Source organism: Dioscorea cayenensis, chromosome 7 (genome assembly GCF_009730915.1).
Source record: "Dioscorea cayenensis subsp. rotundata cultivar TDr96_F1 chromosome 7, TDr96_F1_v2_PseudoChromosome.rev07_lg8_w22 25.fasta, whole genome shotgun sequence".
In the NCBI taxonomy this organism is placed as follows: domain Eukaryota; kingdom Viridiplantae; phylum Streptophyta; class Magnoliopsida; order Dioscoreales; family Dioscoreaceae; genus Dioscorea; species Dioscorea cayenensis.
The window spans coordinates 30,136,666-30,157,496 of NC_052477.1; the positions used below are offsets into that span (position 1 = coordinate 30,136,666).

Genomic DNA, 20,831 nt, shown 5'->3' on the forward strand with positions numbered 1-20,831 from the left:
ATGTTAGTTTTTTATACTGAAAAATATTGGGTTTAGATCGTGATGTTATTTTTACTGAATAGATTCACATGATAAATTTTCCGAATGACGTGGATACCAACTTGCCATCCACGTTATTATCCACATCATTTTTTTTTGTATATAAATTCAAATTTAAGCCTTTAAAATTTTTAAAAAATTATAAAACCATATCAAATCTTAAAAAAAAAATATACAAAATTTTATAACAAAAAATTTAAAAATTTAAACCCTAGATATAAATAATAAACCCTAACATCCTAAATACTAAACTCTAAACCCTAAACCCTAAATCCTAAGCCCTAAACTCTAAATAGTAAACCACAAACCCTTTACTTTACAATTTATTAGAGTTTAGGGAGAGAGTTTTTGGTTTATCATTTATAATTAAAGATTTAAATTTTACAATTTAGATAATAAAAAAAATTAAAAAAAAGGATGATATGGATACTAACATGGATGTCAACTTGACATTCACATCATTTGGTAAACTAATTCGGTAAAAATAACATTACTCTTTGGTTATAGGATGAGTTATAAGGGTTTAGATTTAGGGTGAAAAAGAGGAGCATAATAAAATTAATGTAATAATTGCTACTTTCATGAAAAAATACTTTCATCAATCAATAATATTATTTATTAAAAGAAAATTAATCTTTGTTTCAGGCTTTTATTATATATATCTATATATATATATAATAAATGTGAATAAATTATAAACTTTAAACCATTAGGTTGGGAGGGATTCAAACGTTCGGAATTTGGAATATCTTTTATCTATTCTAAAACCTTTTTTTAGCAAATATTAAAAATAAGAAATTGGTATATATACAAAAGCAAATTAAACAAAATTAGGATAAGATAAACCCAAATTTGGCAAGCTTACAGATGACTTGATATATTTTAATGACAAATATCACATATTGTATGCAAGGATTTTTCCAATAATATATATATATATATATATTAGTTTTGGGAGAAAGAGGTTATGGATCTACAGTGAACAAAATAACTTGGTCATTAAGAATTAATGAAAACTGATATGGGTGTGTGACAAGATAGATTACAATATTGTGATGAATTTGCGTACTTAATAAAAAGATAGAGGGTGAATTCAATACATGAATAAAATTTGTTAGGTTTAATTCATTGGATATGACAATATAAATGGAAAATGAATTTCCTTATTGATCTATGTCTATCAAATGGAAACTAACACAATGAGAAAAAAAACTGATCATTTACCTATAAGAATTTTGAGTTATAAATTCTTTTTTAAGCTTTTGAAAAAAAAAATCAATGAATTGTTGTTTACATATATATATATATATATATATATATATATATAATAGTTAAGAAAATTAACTACAGCAATATGATACACATTTGATCAGTTTTGCTTAAGTACACATGATAAGAAAAGCCCACATTTGGCAAGCATATATATAATAAATAACTTGATATTTCAAGGGCAAACACTTATCGTTCACAAGGATTTCAATATATATATATATATATATATAACTTTTGACAGAGGTTCAGAATCTACAGTAAATAAAATAACTTAGTTAATAATGAAAATTGAATGGGTGACAAGAAAAATTAATTATAATGTGATGAATTCGTGTACTTAACGCGTTTCATTGTTTTAATAGGTTGACATTGAATGGGCAGTTCAGGGAGATTCAATGAGAAGTCCTATGTATATAGTAGAGTTGTTTGGCATAATAAAAAGATATATAATTAAGAGGCTGAATTCAATATATACATGCAAAAATTAAATCTGTTTGGTTAGTTCATTAATATATAAGATCCAATAGACTTTTACACCCAATGGAGTTATGCACTTCTACCTTCCAATCCAATATTATACATATATATTAAATTTCATCTGCAATTATCTGTAGATATTCACAGATGATGAAAAATAAGAGAAAAGTAAAAGAGAAGGATGATGAGCCAGAGAAACAGGTTGGGTTAATGAGATGCATGCATATATATATATATATATACATCATGATTATTATGTGATATTTGGAAGTCTGCATGCTTAATATATACTTCCATGCTTAATATATATATATATATAGATTCTAAGGTCTAGCATGTAAATGTTATAAATATGGCTGTCTGACTTATGTTACTGCACGTGCATGAATAGAAAGACATTGAAGTTTGATGAACAGGCAGCAAAGGGTGGCTAAAATTATGAATCACCTTGAGAGAATAGTGCTTGCATGCAGGCACTGTGTTGAACTAGGACAGCATCTTCTGCACCACTAGCTAGCATCAATAATAACTCTTTGAGTTGGGATTGTTAAATAATGCATCAGAGCTCTTTCAGAAAGCAATAGATTTCAAGTCCTATATATATATATATATATTTGGACGTTTATATATGATGACAATGAAGCAATATTTGATACTCTATAAAAGCCCATAAAGAGGAAGGACTTGATGTGTGCATTGTACCTGATGAATTGTGCATAATATAAATAGTTGGGTTGAGATTAGTTGAAACTTTAACTGATTTGTTGCAGAAATGACAGCCAGTATACTGTTCCCTAAGAGCAATAATGTGTGCAGGAAGAGTTGAAGAGAGGTACATGTACGTGCATAGAGAATAGAAATATGATATTTAATTATTTTTTTTTTTCTTGTTTTGTTTATGTTAACTATGAGCGAGATACAAAACAAACATAGGATCTAAAAAGGTATAAACACAACAAAACATAAAAGAAGGAGAAACATTGAGAGAAGAAAGAGATCCTGTTGACTACTCCTTGTCCATGCTTGCAATGATACAAACACTACTACTTCCCCTCTTCCTAGCAACCCAGTCTAATGCATGCAACTTCAGCCACTTTCATGCTCTTCTCTGAATCTACCAAAGCTTTTCTCTATATAAACACCTCCTCAAACTTCAACAAACTACGTGACAAAGACAAAGAAAAAGACAGGCCACACACACACACACAGAGATTAAGACATGCCTCAAACTCCTTCAACAAGGTGGTGCCCAACATCAGAGCAACGGATGGAACTTGAGAACATGTATAGAAGTGGGTTGCACAGCCCAGATGTTTCTCAAATACAACTGATAACAACATACTTGTCTTGTTATGGCAAGATAGAAGGAAAGAATGTGTTCTATTGGTTCCAAAACCACAGGGCCAGAGAGGGGCAGAAGCTCAGAAAAAGAGTTGCTAGGCAGCTAGTCCTTCATAACCCTAACCTTAATAACCAGTTAATCCACACCTTTGAAGAACCTCGTCTTCATCCTCAACAGGTCTCTTTTTTATCTTATATTTCTTAATTAGAAACTCTTGAATACATGCTGTTTATATATATAAATTGTTTCAATTATCAGCTGGGAGGAGCTCAAGATGCAGACCAGGCAATGAATTTGCTGAGCAAGTTGGAGGCTGAAGAAGGGCAGGATGGAATAATCGGCACGGCCAATGGAATTGGTATCAGTTATGGTTATGATGTTCATCCAAGTTGCAGGCCTCTCATAGCTCTGGAACTTTTCCCTTGCAAGAGTAGTGGTCTGACAGATGAGTGCAGTTCCTCCTCCAAGAACTCATCTTGCTCCACTTCCACTAGCTGATCTATAAAATATTTCAAATGGTTCATCTCTAGTCCGGCATAAGTAGTGTTTTTGTTGTTAAGGCTGTTGTCTTTGTAGTCATTTTGGTGAAATTTTCATGCATGGCAACTACATGGATTACTTATTTCCCCATTTTCACTTTCTTTTTTGTTTATTTTTTATAGAAACTTATGCATTCATGATTATTAGAAGAAGACTGGCCATGCCAGTGATATCTATGATTTAAATAAACAACGTTTAATTTTAGAGTTCAGTCTGAGCATATATACAATAACTACTTCATTAATTACTACACAAGTGTACAAATAATTAATAAGTCTCCCAGTTTAATTTAAAGTCATCACAGTGAAGGAAGATACTCTGATTATTTCCTTATTCATTGCTCATAAATCCTCAATGCAAAGCGGGATGAGTTGTAACCATTGGATAGCCCAATGGTATGACATCAAAGTATAAGAGGAGGTCATGGGTTCAAATCCCTCCCCGTTCACCGTACTGTTCATATACTGTTCACCCGGGATTCTTATACTATTCTCATACTGTATATATATCAGTACATCCCGGGTTCAAGATCTGCTTTGATCTGTTTATATTCATATAAAAAGCGCTGTGTCGTCTATTATTCAAGCTGGGATGACATTCAACTGAAAAAAAAGAGTGAAACAAAATCAACATTCCAGCATGGAAAAATAATCATATTAAGTTCACTTGTTCTGCAGTGCTTTTTGCTTAAGTGGAAATCATATAATTAAAAACTTAAACTTTGTTTAGAGATTGGTTCTGTAATTATTGTGTGAAATGAGAAATATTTTTATAGGTTTGTGCTGCTGTAAACTTTATAACAAATTTTGTTTAAATATTATATATTAATATAAAATATATGCTTGGCCAACTGTCTTGTAGTGTTGTTGTCTTGCAAATGCATTTAGTTTTTAATAAAGTTATGGTTTGTAAATACTTCTATCTAAAACAAAAAATATATATTATAATTTAAATTATTGAATAAAAAAAAGGTACTTCCATATAAACATGTTATATATAATTATTATATATAATGTTCCTTAAAAAACTGAAGGAAGAAAACACCAATATAAAAGATTGTAGCCCATAAGATATCTGAATTAATTATAATTGTATTCTCTTTTTTTCTAAGTTATTTAAAAAAAAATTAATGAATTGTTGTTTGTCACCACCTTCACAATAAAAAAAATAGTAACTTCCTCACTATATAAGTGGTCAGAGGGATCAGATCAGCTTCCTCACGAGGTGAGTGGTTTGTCCCCTAAAAAAAAAAAATCATTTATCAATAATATTTTAAAAAAATATTAATACAATCAACATTTGATTAGTTTTACAGTAAATAAAATAACTTAGTCAATAATAGGAATTGAATGGGTGACTAGATAAATTATTATGTAATGAATTTGTGTACTAAAGATTCTTTGTTTTAATAGGTTGATATTGAATGGGCAGTGCGCGCAGGGAGATTCAATGAGAAGTCTTTTATATATATATATATATATATATATATAGTAGAGTTGTTTGGCATAATAAAAAGATTGTAGGCTAATTCAATATATGAATAATTTTGTTAAATTAATTCATTAATATATAAGACCCAATAGACTTCCACTCTATGGAGTTATGCACGTTTACATTCCAATTCCATATATATATATATATATATGTATATATACATACATCATGGATTATTATTTGATATTTGGAAGTCTGCATGCATAATAGATTCCAAGGTCTGGCATGTGTATGTAAATGGCTGTTCGACTTGTGTTACGTACTGCAAGTGCATATAAATATAAAGGCATTGAAGTTGAAGTCTGATGAAGAGACAGCAAAGGGTCACTAAAATTCATAGTCGAGTTGAGAGAATAGTGCATGTAGCTAGGCACTGTGTTGAACGAGGACAGCATCTTCTGCACCACAGGCTAGCATCAATAATAACTTCCAGTTGGGGTTGTTAAATAATGCATCAGAGCTCTCTCACAGACTCACAAACAATATTGGATTGCATGTCCTATGTATATTGTATATATATGGATGTGCATACATAATGCCAATAAATCATTTGATAATCCATCAATACAAGAAAATTTGTTGTTTAGAAACCGACTTTTTCGTTTCTAATTTATTTTAATTTAATTTAGAAAGGAAAAACCTGTTTTTAATTTGTTAGTTTGAACAACTCTTTGAACTCCGAGGTAGCCCTTCCTCCTTGCAAGATTTATGGGGGAACTGGCGTAAAGCTATAAAGAAACCCATGCCCTTATTTTGGGACTTACAGCTTAGAGCTATTAGTTGGAACTTATGGCTTAAGAGAAATGCTCACATTTTTTCATCTACTTGTGCCTCAACTGCTACCATTATTGTTAAAATCATTCTTATGGTTCTATTGTGCAGTGTCAAACTCTAAAAAGGCAAAACTGGTTGAGCCAATGAAGAAAATCAAGCGAAGCCTGGAGTTCCTCACTTCTAGGGATGCGGAGCTGGGTGTCCCTCCTGAGCATGTTCCTTCCCCGGGAGGTTCCTAATGCCTAAGATTTTGGTCCCCTAGAGAGTTTCCCTCTCTTGTTGGGTTCCATGTTGTTTCTATTTTGTTTGTAGTTGGGTCTCTTGTAGTTGGCATCTTCCAGTTTCATTCCTTTGTTGTATTTTATTCCGTATCTTTGCTTAATAAATGTGGTTTATCCACTTTTTTTTTAAAAAAAAAAATCTGTTTTTGAATTGAGAAATTGATCAACAACGGAATCAAATCCATTTCTAAATTCTAACTATGAAATTGAAAAAAAAAATTGTAATCCATTTTTTTTATTTTTAAAATGGATACACGACACCATTTTATAATTTGAAACAAAATTATATCCATTTTAGAATAATTCTATTTCTAACCCGTTTCTATATATATATATATATATATAACACTATTTTGAAGCAGATTAATTTGTTTCTAATCCCATTTGATGCGCCCCTTGTTTATACACAACAAGTACACTGGTCTTATGAAGTAGTAAAGTATACCCTAAAAATAAGGTAGTTGAATTCACAGAGAAATGCTCTTCTAGTACTAATTTACCCTTTATTATCTAGCTGATGAAATCAAATGTTAATGTTTAATCTAATTAAGAATTGGAAATTAAGAGAACGAACATAATGGTGAATTCAAGAAAAGACCAAAGGGACAGATGGTGCCCCGAATATCAATTCCCTTGAATTTGTATTGTGATTGAATACCTAAATTGACTTCAAGTTGAGAAGCTTACGACCGTGGTATTTCCTACTGTAGGGCAACCAACCCTAATCCTATACAATGATGCTAAACGGCCTATGATTTCATTAACACTCTATGAAATCCTCTTTTAGGTTTTACCCTAATCCATAAGGTTCAACACCATGCATACATTCTATCTCTAGGCGTGTACTTAAACCCTAACATCTATGGTTGGACTTAGCATGATTAATTTTTCAATCATAAATATATCATTCAAGTATGCAATTGAGCAATTAATAATTAAGCAAGCAATTACAAGCATGAAACACATAGATGATTCGCAACCAATCAACAAGTCAATAAACAAAAATATAGGAAATCAAATACAAACATATCCTCAAGGTTCAAGGTTCGAGGCACCACTAGAGGTTTAGCCTCATAGTATAAGTAATCTCAATACAACACATGAAAAGAGTAAAGATTGCAATCATAATGAAAAGCCCCCTCAAACTTCTCTAAGAGAGGAATGTGGATGAAGTTCCCCTAAAATTCAAACCCAACGACTGCAAGTGTGGCATGAATCAGCTGTTTCTCGGCTTCACAACCCTAGCATCCCTCCTTGATGTTTCGCCAAAAGATCCACTCAAAAACCTAACTTTCAGTTTTTATTTGGCACTAATGGGCTAGTGCACGGCCGTACTTCAGGGTGTGTTCAACCCGTGCTCCTCCCTAGAGGCACTTGGACTTGCTTCTGGATAAAAAATTGGGATCCATAGATTTGCATGGGTGAGAGCACACCCTGTGCTCTTGAGAAGCACTTGCTTGCTAGCTCTCGGCACCCAAACTCATGCATAAGATTGTGCTCTTCTCTGGAACTGCTTTTTTGTATATGTTTTTGTTTAAAAGTATATATTGACTTTTTACTTTTTTATGTCCTTAAAACCTTATATTTTGCACAATCTAGCACAAAATACCATGTGTAACACTAAAATAGAAAAAAAATTATGTTAAAAAACAAACTAAGTGCATATATTTATAGCACGAGGAATTTGCATTTCATGCACTCATCACCACTTCTAAATCTCCAATACATGAAGAAATAATAATAAAATTATAACGAATTAAAATCCATTACTAAATTTTAAATACATAAATGAAAAATATTCCTTTCGTGATTATTTTTATTTTTTAAAACCGATGCGCAACACCGTTTAAGAATTTTAAAATGGAATTCAAATAAAATTATATTCATTTCATAATAATTTTGTTTTCAATCCATTTCCAAATAAGAAAGATCTATTTTGAAACAGATTAATTTATTTCCAACCCTACTCCTAAAATCTCCCAATACATAAAAAAATAATAAAATTAGAATTTTATTTCATTAATTAGTCCATCTCAGTAACATCTGTTTAAAAAACTAACAAATAAAAAGTTTAGATAAATAATAATTTTATTAATACATACAATAGTTGTTTTTTTAAATTAAATAAACCACTATTTATTAAAAAGAAAAGAACAACAAAGAGGGCTTGTTACATTTTTCCAACAAAAATATTGACCAATAATATACAAAACTACAAATACTCATTAATTTTTTTAACCAAAAATATTGACAAATAATATTGATCCCATAGCTTCAATTCTAGGCAGTGCGGGTGTCTACACGTCAGGGCCGAGTGATCTTCTATTCAATGTCTTTAACCCTCCTCAATGTACTTCTTACGTTTGGATTCAACATATTGCTTGATGTTCTACATATATATTATATAATAATGTCCGTCCTGTTCTTCTTCTTTTCTCTGACTAGTCTTCTTGCTTTTAAGGCTGTTGTCCCTTGCTATTGTCCATCCATTTTTGTGAAATTCTCTTGGCAACTACATGCGCTACTTGTTTCCTTCTTCTTTTTTCCCCACTTATTTTTATAAGAGAGACTTATATATATGCACGCGTGATTATTAGAAGAAGACTGGCCAGTGATGATTTAAATAAAAAACTTTTTAAGTGTTCAGTCTGAGAGCATGCATTAACTACTCCAGTACAATGTGTACAAAAAAATTCCTTTCTTGTTTCAAGTCATCCCCTAAGGCAGGAAGGAAGCTACTCCGATTGCTTTCTTATTCATTGCTCATAAATCTATTTAATCTTGGAATGTAGGCATTAATTTAAATGATAAATTGTTATTTTGAAGTCTATAATATAAAGATTTCAGTTTATAGGAAACATAAACATTGATTCGTTTCAAAAAATATCTGTTCTAACTATATATATCAATTTTCATAAAACATGAGTGTGTATATTTTATAAAGTGGATAAATCATAATTAATTTATTAAAAAATAAAAATAAAAGATAACAACATATGAGCATATATATAGAGCTTAAAACAACAATGTAGTCTTCATGAGCTTGTTTGGATTAGCTTTTGGAAAACTCAGAAATGTTTTTTTTTATAAATTAAGTATTTATGGGTTTAAAAAAAAAATATTTGTATTGGTTTTTTTAAGAAACAGAACGCTGTAAAAATAAGCTAAAAAACTGTTTTTTAGCTTATTTTTACAGTGCTTCTACAAAAAAACCAATCTAAACACAAAATACAAAAAAATACTTAACTTATTTTAGAGAAGCATCTTTTTTCCAGAAACACTTCTACTAAACTAAAAAAAAAAATAGTTTTTAATTTAAGAAGCCAATCCAAGCAATCTAGGCAATCGCAAGACACCTCATTTGCCCATACCCTAAATTGATTGCATTTTCTCCCTTTAACATATCTTGGTATCTCTATTAGGCCTTGTGTTAAGATTGGAATAGACTTATTTTTACGCTTATGGCAAGAGTATATATCCTTGTGGAAGACCAAATTAACTCCTTTCCCTTTGAGACCAATTAACCCTTATAAACTCCGAACTCTCCTCTATAACTAATTACTTAGTAGATGTTCATTTTTAGCTTCCCTAATGGTTGCCAAGCCAATAAATTGACAAAAGCTAAAGGGACTTCCTTTGGCACTAGCCATACATTAACAACTTAATTAACTACGTAAATCTTGGGACCAAGGTGGATGATTCAATTAAGCACAGATTTGAGGCTTACGTTGTAAGACTTAAACAAAAGTCCATACATGCTGAATTTACAGGCATAGGCCAAGCTACAAGCTCAAACATACGTAAATGATTTTCCTACAACATGTAAGGTTCAAAACTCGTTTAATCCCTAGCTACCTAAAAAAATACAGTTGAGATTTTTTTTAAATATATATATATATATATATATATGTGGAAAGGTGTCAATTATCTTAATAATATACAAACTACAAAAATTTTTAAAATTTTAGTGGGTCATTTGACACGGCCTGCAATGTAGTCCGTTGGGTGGCTAGAATTCTTAGTCACGTTAAAACAATACTGCATGCATGCAGGCACTGTGTTGAACGAGGACAACTTCTCTGCATCACTGCAGGCTAGCATGCATCAATAATAACTTTCAGTTTGGATTGTTAAAAGTAATTAAAACAAGCATCAGAGCTCTCTCAGAAAGCAATAGATTTCATGTCCTGTAAATATATATACATACGGATGTGTATAATGTCAATGAATCATATCTATTTGATAATCTATGAAAATCAATAAATACGAAGGACTTAATTGATGTGAGTGATGTACCTCATGAGGTGCATAAATGGTTAGGTGTACACTACTTGAAACTTCAACTGCATTGTTGAAGAAATTAATGATAGCCATTGATCCCTAGCTAGCTACTTGCTTGATAACTACCGTAGAATTGATCGAGACGTATGTATATATATATAGATAGAGAAAGATGATGCATTCATGCTTGATTTTTTTCCTTAAAAGAACTATATATATATAAGATAGAAAAACAATTAAACATAGGTTCAAAAAGGGTATAAACACGTATGACAGAACATATAAAAGGACAAGCATCAATTAATACTCGATCTACTACCTTTCTCTAACCCCCATTCCCTGCAATCCAGGGAATTGTAACTTCAGCACTAACACGCCAAGAACATCTGGATGCACCAAACCTATTGTCTCTTGGCTCCCCATGCAAGATCGCCCTTTCATTTTTATTAATGCACATCCACATCGATCTACAGTAAATTATACCATTTGATCTCTATATAAATATCACCTCAAACTTCATCAAACTACATGACAAATTAAGACAAAGAAGACAGGTCATAGCGAGAGAGAGAGAGAGAGAGAGATGCCTCAAACTCCTTCAACAAGGTGGTGCCCAACACCAGAACAAAAGATGGAACTTGAGAACATGTTTATTAGTGGGTTGCAGAGGCCAGATGCATCTCAAATACAAATGATAACAGCATACTTGTCCTGCTATGGCAAGATAGAAGGAAAGAATGTGTTCTATTGGTTCCAAAACCAGAGAGCAAGAGAGAGGCAGAAGCTCAGACAAAGACTTGCTATGCAGCTAGTCCTTCCTAACCTTAACTTTAATAACCAGTTAATCCACACCTTTGAAGAACCTCCTCTTCATCTTCAAGTACTGGTCTCTCTTTTATCTTATATTTCTTAAATAATCCTGCATGCATGCATGCATGCATGTTGCTGATGTATATATTTTGTTTCAATTATCAGGAAGGAACTCAGGATGCAGACCAGGCAATGAATTTACTGAGCAAGTTGGATGCTAATGGGAAGAATGAAGTAATCGGCATGGAGAGTGGTATCGGTACGAGTTACGGTTATGATGTTCATCCATGCAGCAGGCCTCTCATAACGCTGGATCTTTTCCCTTGCAAAAGTACTGGTCTGAGAGATGAGTGCAGTCCCTCCTCCAAGAACTCATCTTGCTCCACTTACACTGATCTATAAAATATTTCAAATGTTTCATCTCTAGTGCTGTTCCATTATGTCCCATCTTGTTCTTTTTCTTATCTCTAACTAGTCTTCTTGCTTTTAAGGATGTTGTCCTTGTAGCCATTTTAGTGAAATTCTCATGACAACTCCATGCACTACTTTTTTTCCATATATTTTAACTTCTTTCTTTTCAGAAACTTATGCATTCATGATTATTGGAAGATGACTGTAACTACTAGCTCTTTAACAGTTCACAGAAAGAACTACTACCACTACAAGAAACTCATGAAGTTCTTCATAGCAATAAACTACATAACAACAACCAGAAATAACCACCAGAACAATAAAACAAGCCAATACAATCAAATCCCAAACAGTAAACAACATAAACATATATAGTTCTTCACTGTATGTCCCACGATGTGTCCTCTTCCATTTGGTGAGCCTTGATACCCTCTCTTCCAGTGCCAGACTGCCACGTGTCACCTTTTGCTCCTCTATGCGTTGACAGGTGGTACGTGCTCCCATGTTGACATGACTACGTGATTTATATATCTTGCGTGTATAACTTGATATGATGGGGGTATGGGTTTTTAATTTTTGATAATCACTCAAAGTTTCGGGAAAGTTAGTCATTTCACTAGTTTGATTGCTTTTTAACATCATCGAAGTTATTAATTATTTCAAATCGCGATCACCGAGCGATCATTAATCGACGTCGACACAATTTTCTAAACGCTGATCGACTTTTCACTCTGGCCCATCGCCGCCCTAACGAGGTTCGTAGAATCATTCGAGTGGTTGCCATTTGAAAATAATTAAGAACTTCGAGTGATTATTTAGAAACAAATCAAATTTGAGTGAGCAAACTACAATTTTACCAAACTTTAGTGATTATTCATAAAATTAAACCTGGGGGTATGCCATAATGACTGGCCAGTGAAAATTTTAGTTAATAAAGAAGCTCTTTAGGGTTCAGTATGGCCATGCATTAACTGCTTCATTACCATAAATGTGTACAAATAATTTAGTCCCCCAGCTTAAAGTCATCGCTGTGCCAGTGAAGAAATATCTAGGCTGATTATTTTCTTATTCATTAATTATTCGTAAATCCTCAATTTAATCTGGGAATGTAGGCTTTATTATAAAAGATAATTAATGTCACTGTGTAAGTCTATAATGAGATCATTCAAATCAAATGATTTAGTAATGAAAATGAGATTAAAGTAGGAAATATAAATATTTCATTTCAAAGTGGGATAGATGACATTCAACTAAAGAGAAAGAGTGAAACCAAGCTACATTCCAGCATGAACAAAAAAAAAAACCATATATATTTGGGCTCACTTGTTCTGCCTTTCTGCTTCTCATTGTACGTAAGTGTGTTGGTCTAATATTTTGTGAATTTTAAATAATTGATTGGTAAAAATCAAATGTGAAATGTTGTATAATATAGGTCAAAAAAGTAATGATGTATTTAAATAACAGGATGTCTCCAATAGTTTTTTCAAATGATATGGATGTCATGTCAACTTCATCCATTTCTTTCTTAAACTCAAACTTCTCTAATATTTTGTGAATTTTAAATAATTAATTAATAAAATAAAATTCGAAATATTTATATAGTTATGTAGAAATTAATTAAAGGGTACTAATGATATAATTATACAATAGGACTTCCTAAATCGCTTTTTCGAATCACATTCAAGTTGACATCCATCTCTCTCTCTCTCTCTCTCTCACACACACACACATACGCACAAACAAAAAAGAAAAGAAAAAACATATTTCTTCTCCATCTTTTTCCTCATAAACCCTAAATGCCAAACTATGTTAGCGTTAAGAACTTAGGGTTTTATAGAATTTACAATTTTATAAATTTTAGCATTTTAGGATTTAGAGTTTTTATAGTGTTTTATTGCATTTAGGGTCTAAGGTTTATACGGTTTAGAGTTTAAGATCTAGAAGTCAGAAAATGACATAGATCTTTAATGTGGATGCCAACTTTGCATATATCTATATCATTTGGATAACCTATTTTGTAAATGTATCATTACTTAATTAAAAATGTCTTCATTGCTTACTTAGCTTACATACTAGTTATCTATTTTATTTAAATATATATAGAAAATCACAAAAACACAAAAAAAAACTTGAAGAAATCTAAGAATTCCCAAAAACAAATCTAAATAATTCCCACAATATAAATAAAAAATTTAATTTAAATGAAAATTTAAAATTTTTATTAAGATGATAATTATATAAGTAGTTGTTAGTTAAGGGTGGTACACTTTAATTATCCCGATAACGGGGCCTTGGCACGTCCAATATACTCACCGACGATAAATCCTTCTTTTGGGCAAGAATCATTCCAATTCTTCCATCCTTTTATACCTGCTTCCTATTGGTTACCAAGGATAAGTCCTCCACCTCATTCTGGCACAATAGATGGTTTCAAGGCAAGCCGCCAAGGATGTTTGCCCATCTCTTTTCCATGAGAGTTTGATTCTGGAGATCTTTCTCCGGGATTTTCTAACCTGATCATTTAACTTGTCCCAATTGTTTCATCAAGCCTTGCAATCTGATGTTTTAAAGACTTAATAGTATAATTTATCCTACCCCTCACAAGCAAGGATATATAGCCTAGCTGATTCCAAATTTTAATAATTAGAAGAAACTAAAACCTTGATGATCATAATTAGATTTTTTTCAATTATTTCTCAATGGTAAGGGTGTCAAATTTCCTCCCCTAGGCCCTACAATGTAGACTTGTTTCTACCCTTTGTAATTGATCAATTTTTCAACTAGCTTGTGTGGAATAACAAAATATTGGCACTTCATAACCTAGCTAAAATGCATTTTAACAAATTATACTGATGGAATATGTGTACATTACTACATTACCATGCAGTTAAGGAAATCATAAATCATCTTTTCCTCCAATTAATGCCCCCATAAAAACCCCCATTAATTTGGAACCATTTTGAACAAATCTTTAGCCTATCGAAATTCCCAAGTTCAATGTTTGAGGTTTGAACATCCTAAATCTCCAACCTTGAGAACTAATTAATACATAGAGACTCCTATCTTCTGAAACAATTGGTTAGGAAAAAATAGCCACATTTTCAACCAATATGCATCATCTCCTATCTCAATTGTTATTAATATTGATCACTTGTTTATTTTTTTATCACGATTCTGATCAGAGGCACGTGCTAAACTCTAGTACTCCATTGCTACTATCAAACAAGACCTTGATTTTTAATATGCGCATATCTTCTGGTACGGAAGAGAGCTCTGTTGTTATTGGCATGACATCTGATATGCCTTGAGTGGTAGCACCCCCGACCTCATGCATAGGAGTCAAATGCCTTATCATTAGATCATTGTGACGATGGTTTATTTAATTAAATATATATATACACAAGCATTCCAAAAATTAATTATATGGAAAATTAGCTTAAAGGTTATCATTTTAGAAAATAGCATAAATAACTCAAAAAATTACATTTTCTAGTTGTCAGACCGAATATTGTAATTAATTTATATATTTTAGACAAACTAACGGTTAATTTGTCCCTCGGGAAACGGTTTTAAAGGAGAAGAGATCAGGGCCGTTGAATCGAGGAACTTGGTGGGATGAAGGGGATTTCTCTAATGGATAAGGGAGCCTCTCCAATGATATGGCCCGGCCCAATAACATTGCAATTTGTTTCTGATTGAGGCCCATAAACGCTTCTTCAATATATATAAATTTTTGATTTTTTTATAAAAACATTGAAAAATTATAATTATTCAGAAAATTGAAAATTCCTTTTTATAGGTTTGAGATGACGTAGAATTTATAAATGAGGAAAGATAAAATCTTGGTGAAATATTATACTTTTATATATATATATCATAGCCATAGGCTATTATCAATCATTTTTTGTGAACATATAATTCTGAATATGTTTTAACATAATATAATTTTGAATGATGAATAGAAAAGCAAATATATTGAATTAAGATAAATTGAAATTAGTTGGTAGTCAAGATCAAAATTACTAAATAAGAGATATAATATATTTAGAAAAAAAATCTCTTTATTAATGAATAATATAAATAATTTGGAGAAATCCATTTCTGTTTTAGCTTTTCATTGTATATAATTTTTCTTTGGAGAAAGTTTTAGAGTAAATATTAAAAAATAGCAGTTGAGTCATATAATCAAAATTAAGAAATCTTTTAGCTTTCAAGAATTTGCACAATATGATTATTTTTCTCCTATATTATTAAAAAAATTAATTCATGAATCGTTGTTTTTCAATAATATCTACAGTGTTATAATATACATTTGATTAATTTTGCCTAAGCTACATGTAATAAGATAAACCGAACATATTGACATTTCAATGATAACATGTATTATTATATACATGAATTTCAATATATATATATATATATATATATAGATGCCGTTTATGTTTTTTTTTTCTTCTTTTAGGAACTAAAGTTCAAAAACAATACTCTTATAAAGAATTTCTCTTTTCTAATAAAAACCAAGAAATAAAGCGAAGCAACTTCACAATAAATATCTGAACCACTTACTAATTAATTACTACAGTGAAAACAGGTCATAATTTTAGAATTAAAAACTTTATATCAAATGTATATATATATATCACACACACAGCTTTTGACAGAGGGGTCTGGATCTACAGTAAATAACATAACTAAGCCATTGTGGAAATTGAATGGATGAAAAGATAGGTTATATTGTGATGAATTTGTGTACTTAATATTCTTTGTTTTAATTGGTTGATATTAAATGGGCAGTGGAGTGGGGTTCAGTGAGAAGTCATATATTTAATACTTATAAATGGAGTTGACTGGCATAATAAAAACTTAGACGGGGAATTTAATACAAGAATAAATTTGTTTGGTTAATTCATTAATAAGATCCAATAGAGTTCCACACATATCTTCAATTCCTTTTCTAATTATAATTCTCTGTTACTCTTCACAGCCTAACTTTTTCTTTTCACTTTATCATTATTATTTTGATTTAAGGAATTCTTGCACTATTCTCTCTCTCACTATAAAAAAAAAATCACTTAAAAAGAATCTTATATGAAATGTGCGACTCTAAAAATAACATTCAAAATGATAAAAATGAATATAAGGAAGCTAAGAAAAACTAATTTTCATTAATAATGAAATAACAATGATAATAACTAGTTAACTTGATTAGATGAATGACTGAATTTTTTTGCAAATAAATATAAAATAAAACTTTTTACAATGGCATATAGATAATTTTATGGATATAATATATGTCAACCATTTTTCTTTGCGACTAATTTGGTTCGAGAAAAAATCTCAATTTTTTTAAGAAGTATATAAAAAAACAAATATATGTTTTACCAGGGCATAGGAGTAATTTCATATGTATAATATACATAAGTTGAACTATTTTCTGGTTGAACTCTGATACACATCCTAAGAAGTCCTTTTCAATTACTTTTAAATGGTGCATATATTAAAAGATAAAATGTAATTACAAGGACATAAAATGTTATTTTTCAAGTGTTTGTGAACTACATCTATCCCTTCCCTCTCTTCTTTGTACTAAGAAAGTTGAACTGCTGAACCCTAAATATCTGTCTTAGGTAAACTAACCCCTATACCTACCCTATACCCTAAACCCTAAATCTCTCTCTTCTGCAAGCTAAACCCTTAACTCTTAACCTATCTCTTTTATAAGCTAAAAACAATAAACCCTAAACTTTTAATCTATATCTTTTATAACCTAAACCCTAAACCCTGAATCTCTCTCTTGTGTGAGCTAACCTAAACTGTAACTTCTTTCAAACACAAAAACACACAGAGGACAAATGCATGTATATGCATGTACATAAGCAGAAAAGTATGCAAGAGTTATAATGGATGTTAAATAATGATCCAAGGACCCAACAGGACTCCTGAGCTTTGTGAAGACAAACCATTCCCTATGCTTATCACTAACACTCCCAATGAGTACCAAGGTACAAGCCTGGAACACATGATAAGACCATTATACTAACAAAGTAACTCCATATTTTTCATGACAAACCCTAACCCTAATTAATAATATATTGCATGCAGTACACCCTTCTTTACTTCTACAAAAAAGTACACCTTCTTAATTCTGACTGCTCCTAAAGTCCTATCTCACAAAATACAAATAGAAGAGACAACATACTCATTGATGACCATTCATCAATTAATGTCTATATCTTTCTTATTTCAACATATTTATAACTATCTAATTATATATCTTTGATGCCGACACAGCAGTTCACTTTGCTTAATTTTCATTGGATGATGATGATGATGATGATGATGATGATGATGATGATGAATAAGAGAGTCAGTAATGGTGGCTCAAACTCTTGTCACGTTGCAAGAACAGTGGATGCAGGAACTGTGTTGAATGGTGAGAGTTTCTTTTTGGCTTTGAGTTGTGATTGTTAAAGCATGCAGCAGAGCTATCTCAGGAGCAATAGATTTCATGTCCTGGTATTCAATACTCCATTGACTCTCTATTTATATATATGACATTGCTGTCATGCATGCATGCACTCTCTATATGTATATATATCTACTAACATTATTTATATATATATATGTTTTGGTTTCCTTTACCTGAACCAATAGAAGTTCCTTAATTTGTTTGTTTGTTTGTTTCTTTCTTTCTTTATTTGTTATAGATTTGATCATGAATGTTTTTCTGAACAGATTATATTTACATATGAATGTGCATGCATGTCTAATATGAATGAATCATTTTATCATAATCTGTACGTGAGAGTTAATAAGAAGGGAAGGACTAACTGATGAAGGACTTGATGTGTGTACACTGTACCTGATGAAGTGCATAAATAGTTAGGTTCAGATTAATTGAAACTTTAATTGGTTTGCTGCAGAAATGACAGCCATTGTCACTTAACAACTTGTGCAGGTGGATGGACATGTGGGCATTATATATATCTATATCTATATATATTTATATAGATTGATGATATTTGAAAAGGGTTTTTCTTTATATAATTAACTCTCAGATATATAGAAAGAAATTCATATTTAAGTGATTGTTCAAAAGTTTCTCTAGTGAAAGCTTTTTCAGGTTATCATTTATTAACCAACACATCACGTCATTTGATTCAAGGGGTAATTGATTGGCTCATCAGCTTCTATTTATTGACATGCATTATTTTAGACTTTAGAACTGAAACATAATAATTGGAACTCTGTAATTTTTTTTTTTTGTTTTAAATACTGAAACTAAATAAGACTATATATTTGAAGATTAATTATATTGTATGTAATATTAACGAGATGACAAATTAATTAAAGAAAAGAAATATAAATGAAGTTGATCTTCCTCTCATAAACCAATAAACCCTAATCTCTTTTTGAAAACATTAAACAACACATTCATGCATGTGTGGTTAAATAATAATTAAGAGCAGGGATCACAAAGACAGTAAAAAATAAGTCAACAAAAAGAAAGACTTGTTCTATATATATATATATATATATATATATATCTCCCTTTCAAAAATTAACCTTTGTTTCTAACCCTAATTACCATCTCTCTCTCACTCTCTCTTTCTGCAACACAAAAACAAAACATAAACCCTAAAATGCATAAATTAACACAACAGAGAAGGAAAGACAGTGAGAAAAGAAAGAGAAAACCGTTAACCACCAACATTGAATAGTACCGTGTCCCCTGTCCATGCAGACAGTGAGACAGTACTTCTCCCTTTCTCTTCTTCCCCCATCCATTCACCCTAGTCTCTCCTCCTACAAATTAACTCAGCCACTTCCATACTCTCCTCTGAATCCACCACACCTTTTGTCTCTTGTAACCACTCCTATATATACATGATTAATCCTTTCATTCCTATACATGCATTTTTCATAATATGAATAGATATATATATATATACACACACAGACAGCCACATGCAGCTACAGTAACACAGTAAGACTTCTCTATATAAATACCACCTCAAACTTCATCAAACTTCAAGGCAGAGACAAAGAAAAAGACAGGTCATAGAGAGAAGGATAGTGAAAGACATGCCTCAAGCTCCTTCAACAAGGTGGTGCCCAACACCAGAGCAACTGATGGTACTGGAAGACATGTATAGGAGTGGGTTGAAGACCCCAAATGCTTCTCAAATACAGCAGATAACAGCATACTTGTCTTATTATGGCAAGATAGAAGGAAAGAATGTCTTCTATTGGTTCCAAAACCACAAGGCCAGAGACAGACAGAAGTTTAGAAGAAGACTTAGCAGGCATCATCAACTAGTACTCAATCATAACTCTAACCCTAACCCTAACCCTAATCCTAATCAACAGTTATTCCACACCTTTGAAGAGCCTCCTCTTTATCTTCAACAGGTAATTTATATTCTATATTATATTTCTTAATACTATATTGCTGCATGTTCTTTATATATATAATTAATTGTTTCAATTATCAGGGAGGAGCTCAGGATGCAGACCAGGCAATGAATTTGCTGAGCAAGTTGGAGGCTCAAGGGAAGGATGGAGTAATCGGCCCGGCGAGCGGTTTCGGTATCAGTTACGGTTATGATGTTCATCCATGCTGCAGGCCTCTCATAACTCTAGACCTTTTCCCTTCCAAGAGTACTGGCCTGAGAGATGAGTGCAGCTCCTCCTCCAAGAACTCATCTTGCTCCACTTCAACTAACCTATAAAATATTTCAAATGGTTCATCTCTAGTATTGTTCTAGCTAATATGTTTATCTTGTTATCTTTCTCTTTCTATTGCTAGTGTTCTTGTTGTTGATGTTGTTGTACTTGAAGAAGCCAATTTAGTGAAACTCTCATGACAACTACATGCATTGCTTCTTTCTTTATTTCTCTCTTCTTACATGCATGATTCTTGAAAGAAGAGAAAGGGGAAAAAGACATAGATTCAGACTATATAACTCAAAGCCAAACATGATTGGCATTCAATTCTTCAATTCTGTCAAGATGCTCAGGCAGTCATGTCCCTAGCTATGAAGGAAGTTGGCCAGTGATGATCTAATTAAATAAAGAAGCTTTTTAGAGTTCAGGCTGGGCATACATTA

General features: G+C 31.6%; 2 protein-coding genes across 2 annotated transcripts; both read left to right on the forward strand.

The window, feature by feature from the left end:
• Positions 1-3,007: 3,007 nt before the first annotated feature.
• LOC120265336 (WUSCHEL-related homeobox 3-like) lies at positions 3,008-6,177 on the forward strand. The gene is made up of 3 exons (XM_039273205.1): positions 3,008-3,307; positions 3,389-3,584; positions 6,047-6,177. The coding sequence occupies exons 1-3, from the start codon at positions 3,008-3,010 to the stop codon at positions 6,175-6,177; spliced, it is 627 nt and encodes a 208-aa protein (XP_039129139.1).
• Positions 6,178-11,083: 4,906 nt separating this feature from the next.
• Positions 11,084-11,712, forward strand: LOC120265337 (WUSCHEL-related homeobox 3A-like). The gene is made up of 2 exons (XM_039273207.1): positions 11,084-11,380; positions 11,476-11,712. Exons 1-2 carry the CDS (start codon positions 11,084-11,086, stop codon positions 11,710-11,712), a joined length of 534 nt encoding a protein of 177 aa, XP_039129141.1.
• The last annotated feature ends 9,119 nt before the right edge of the window (positions 11,713-20,831 follow it).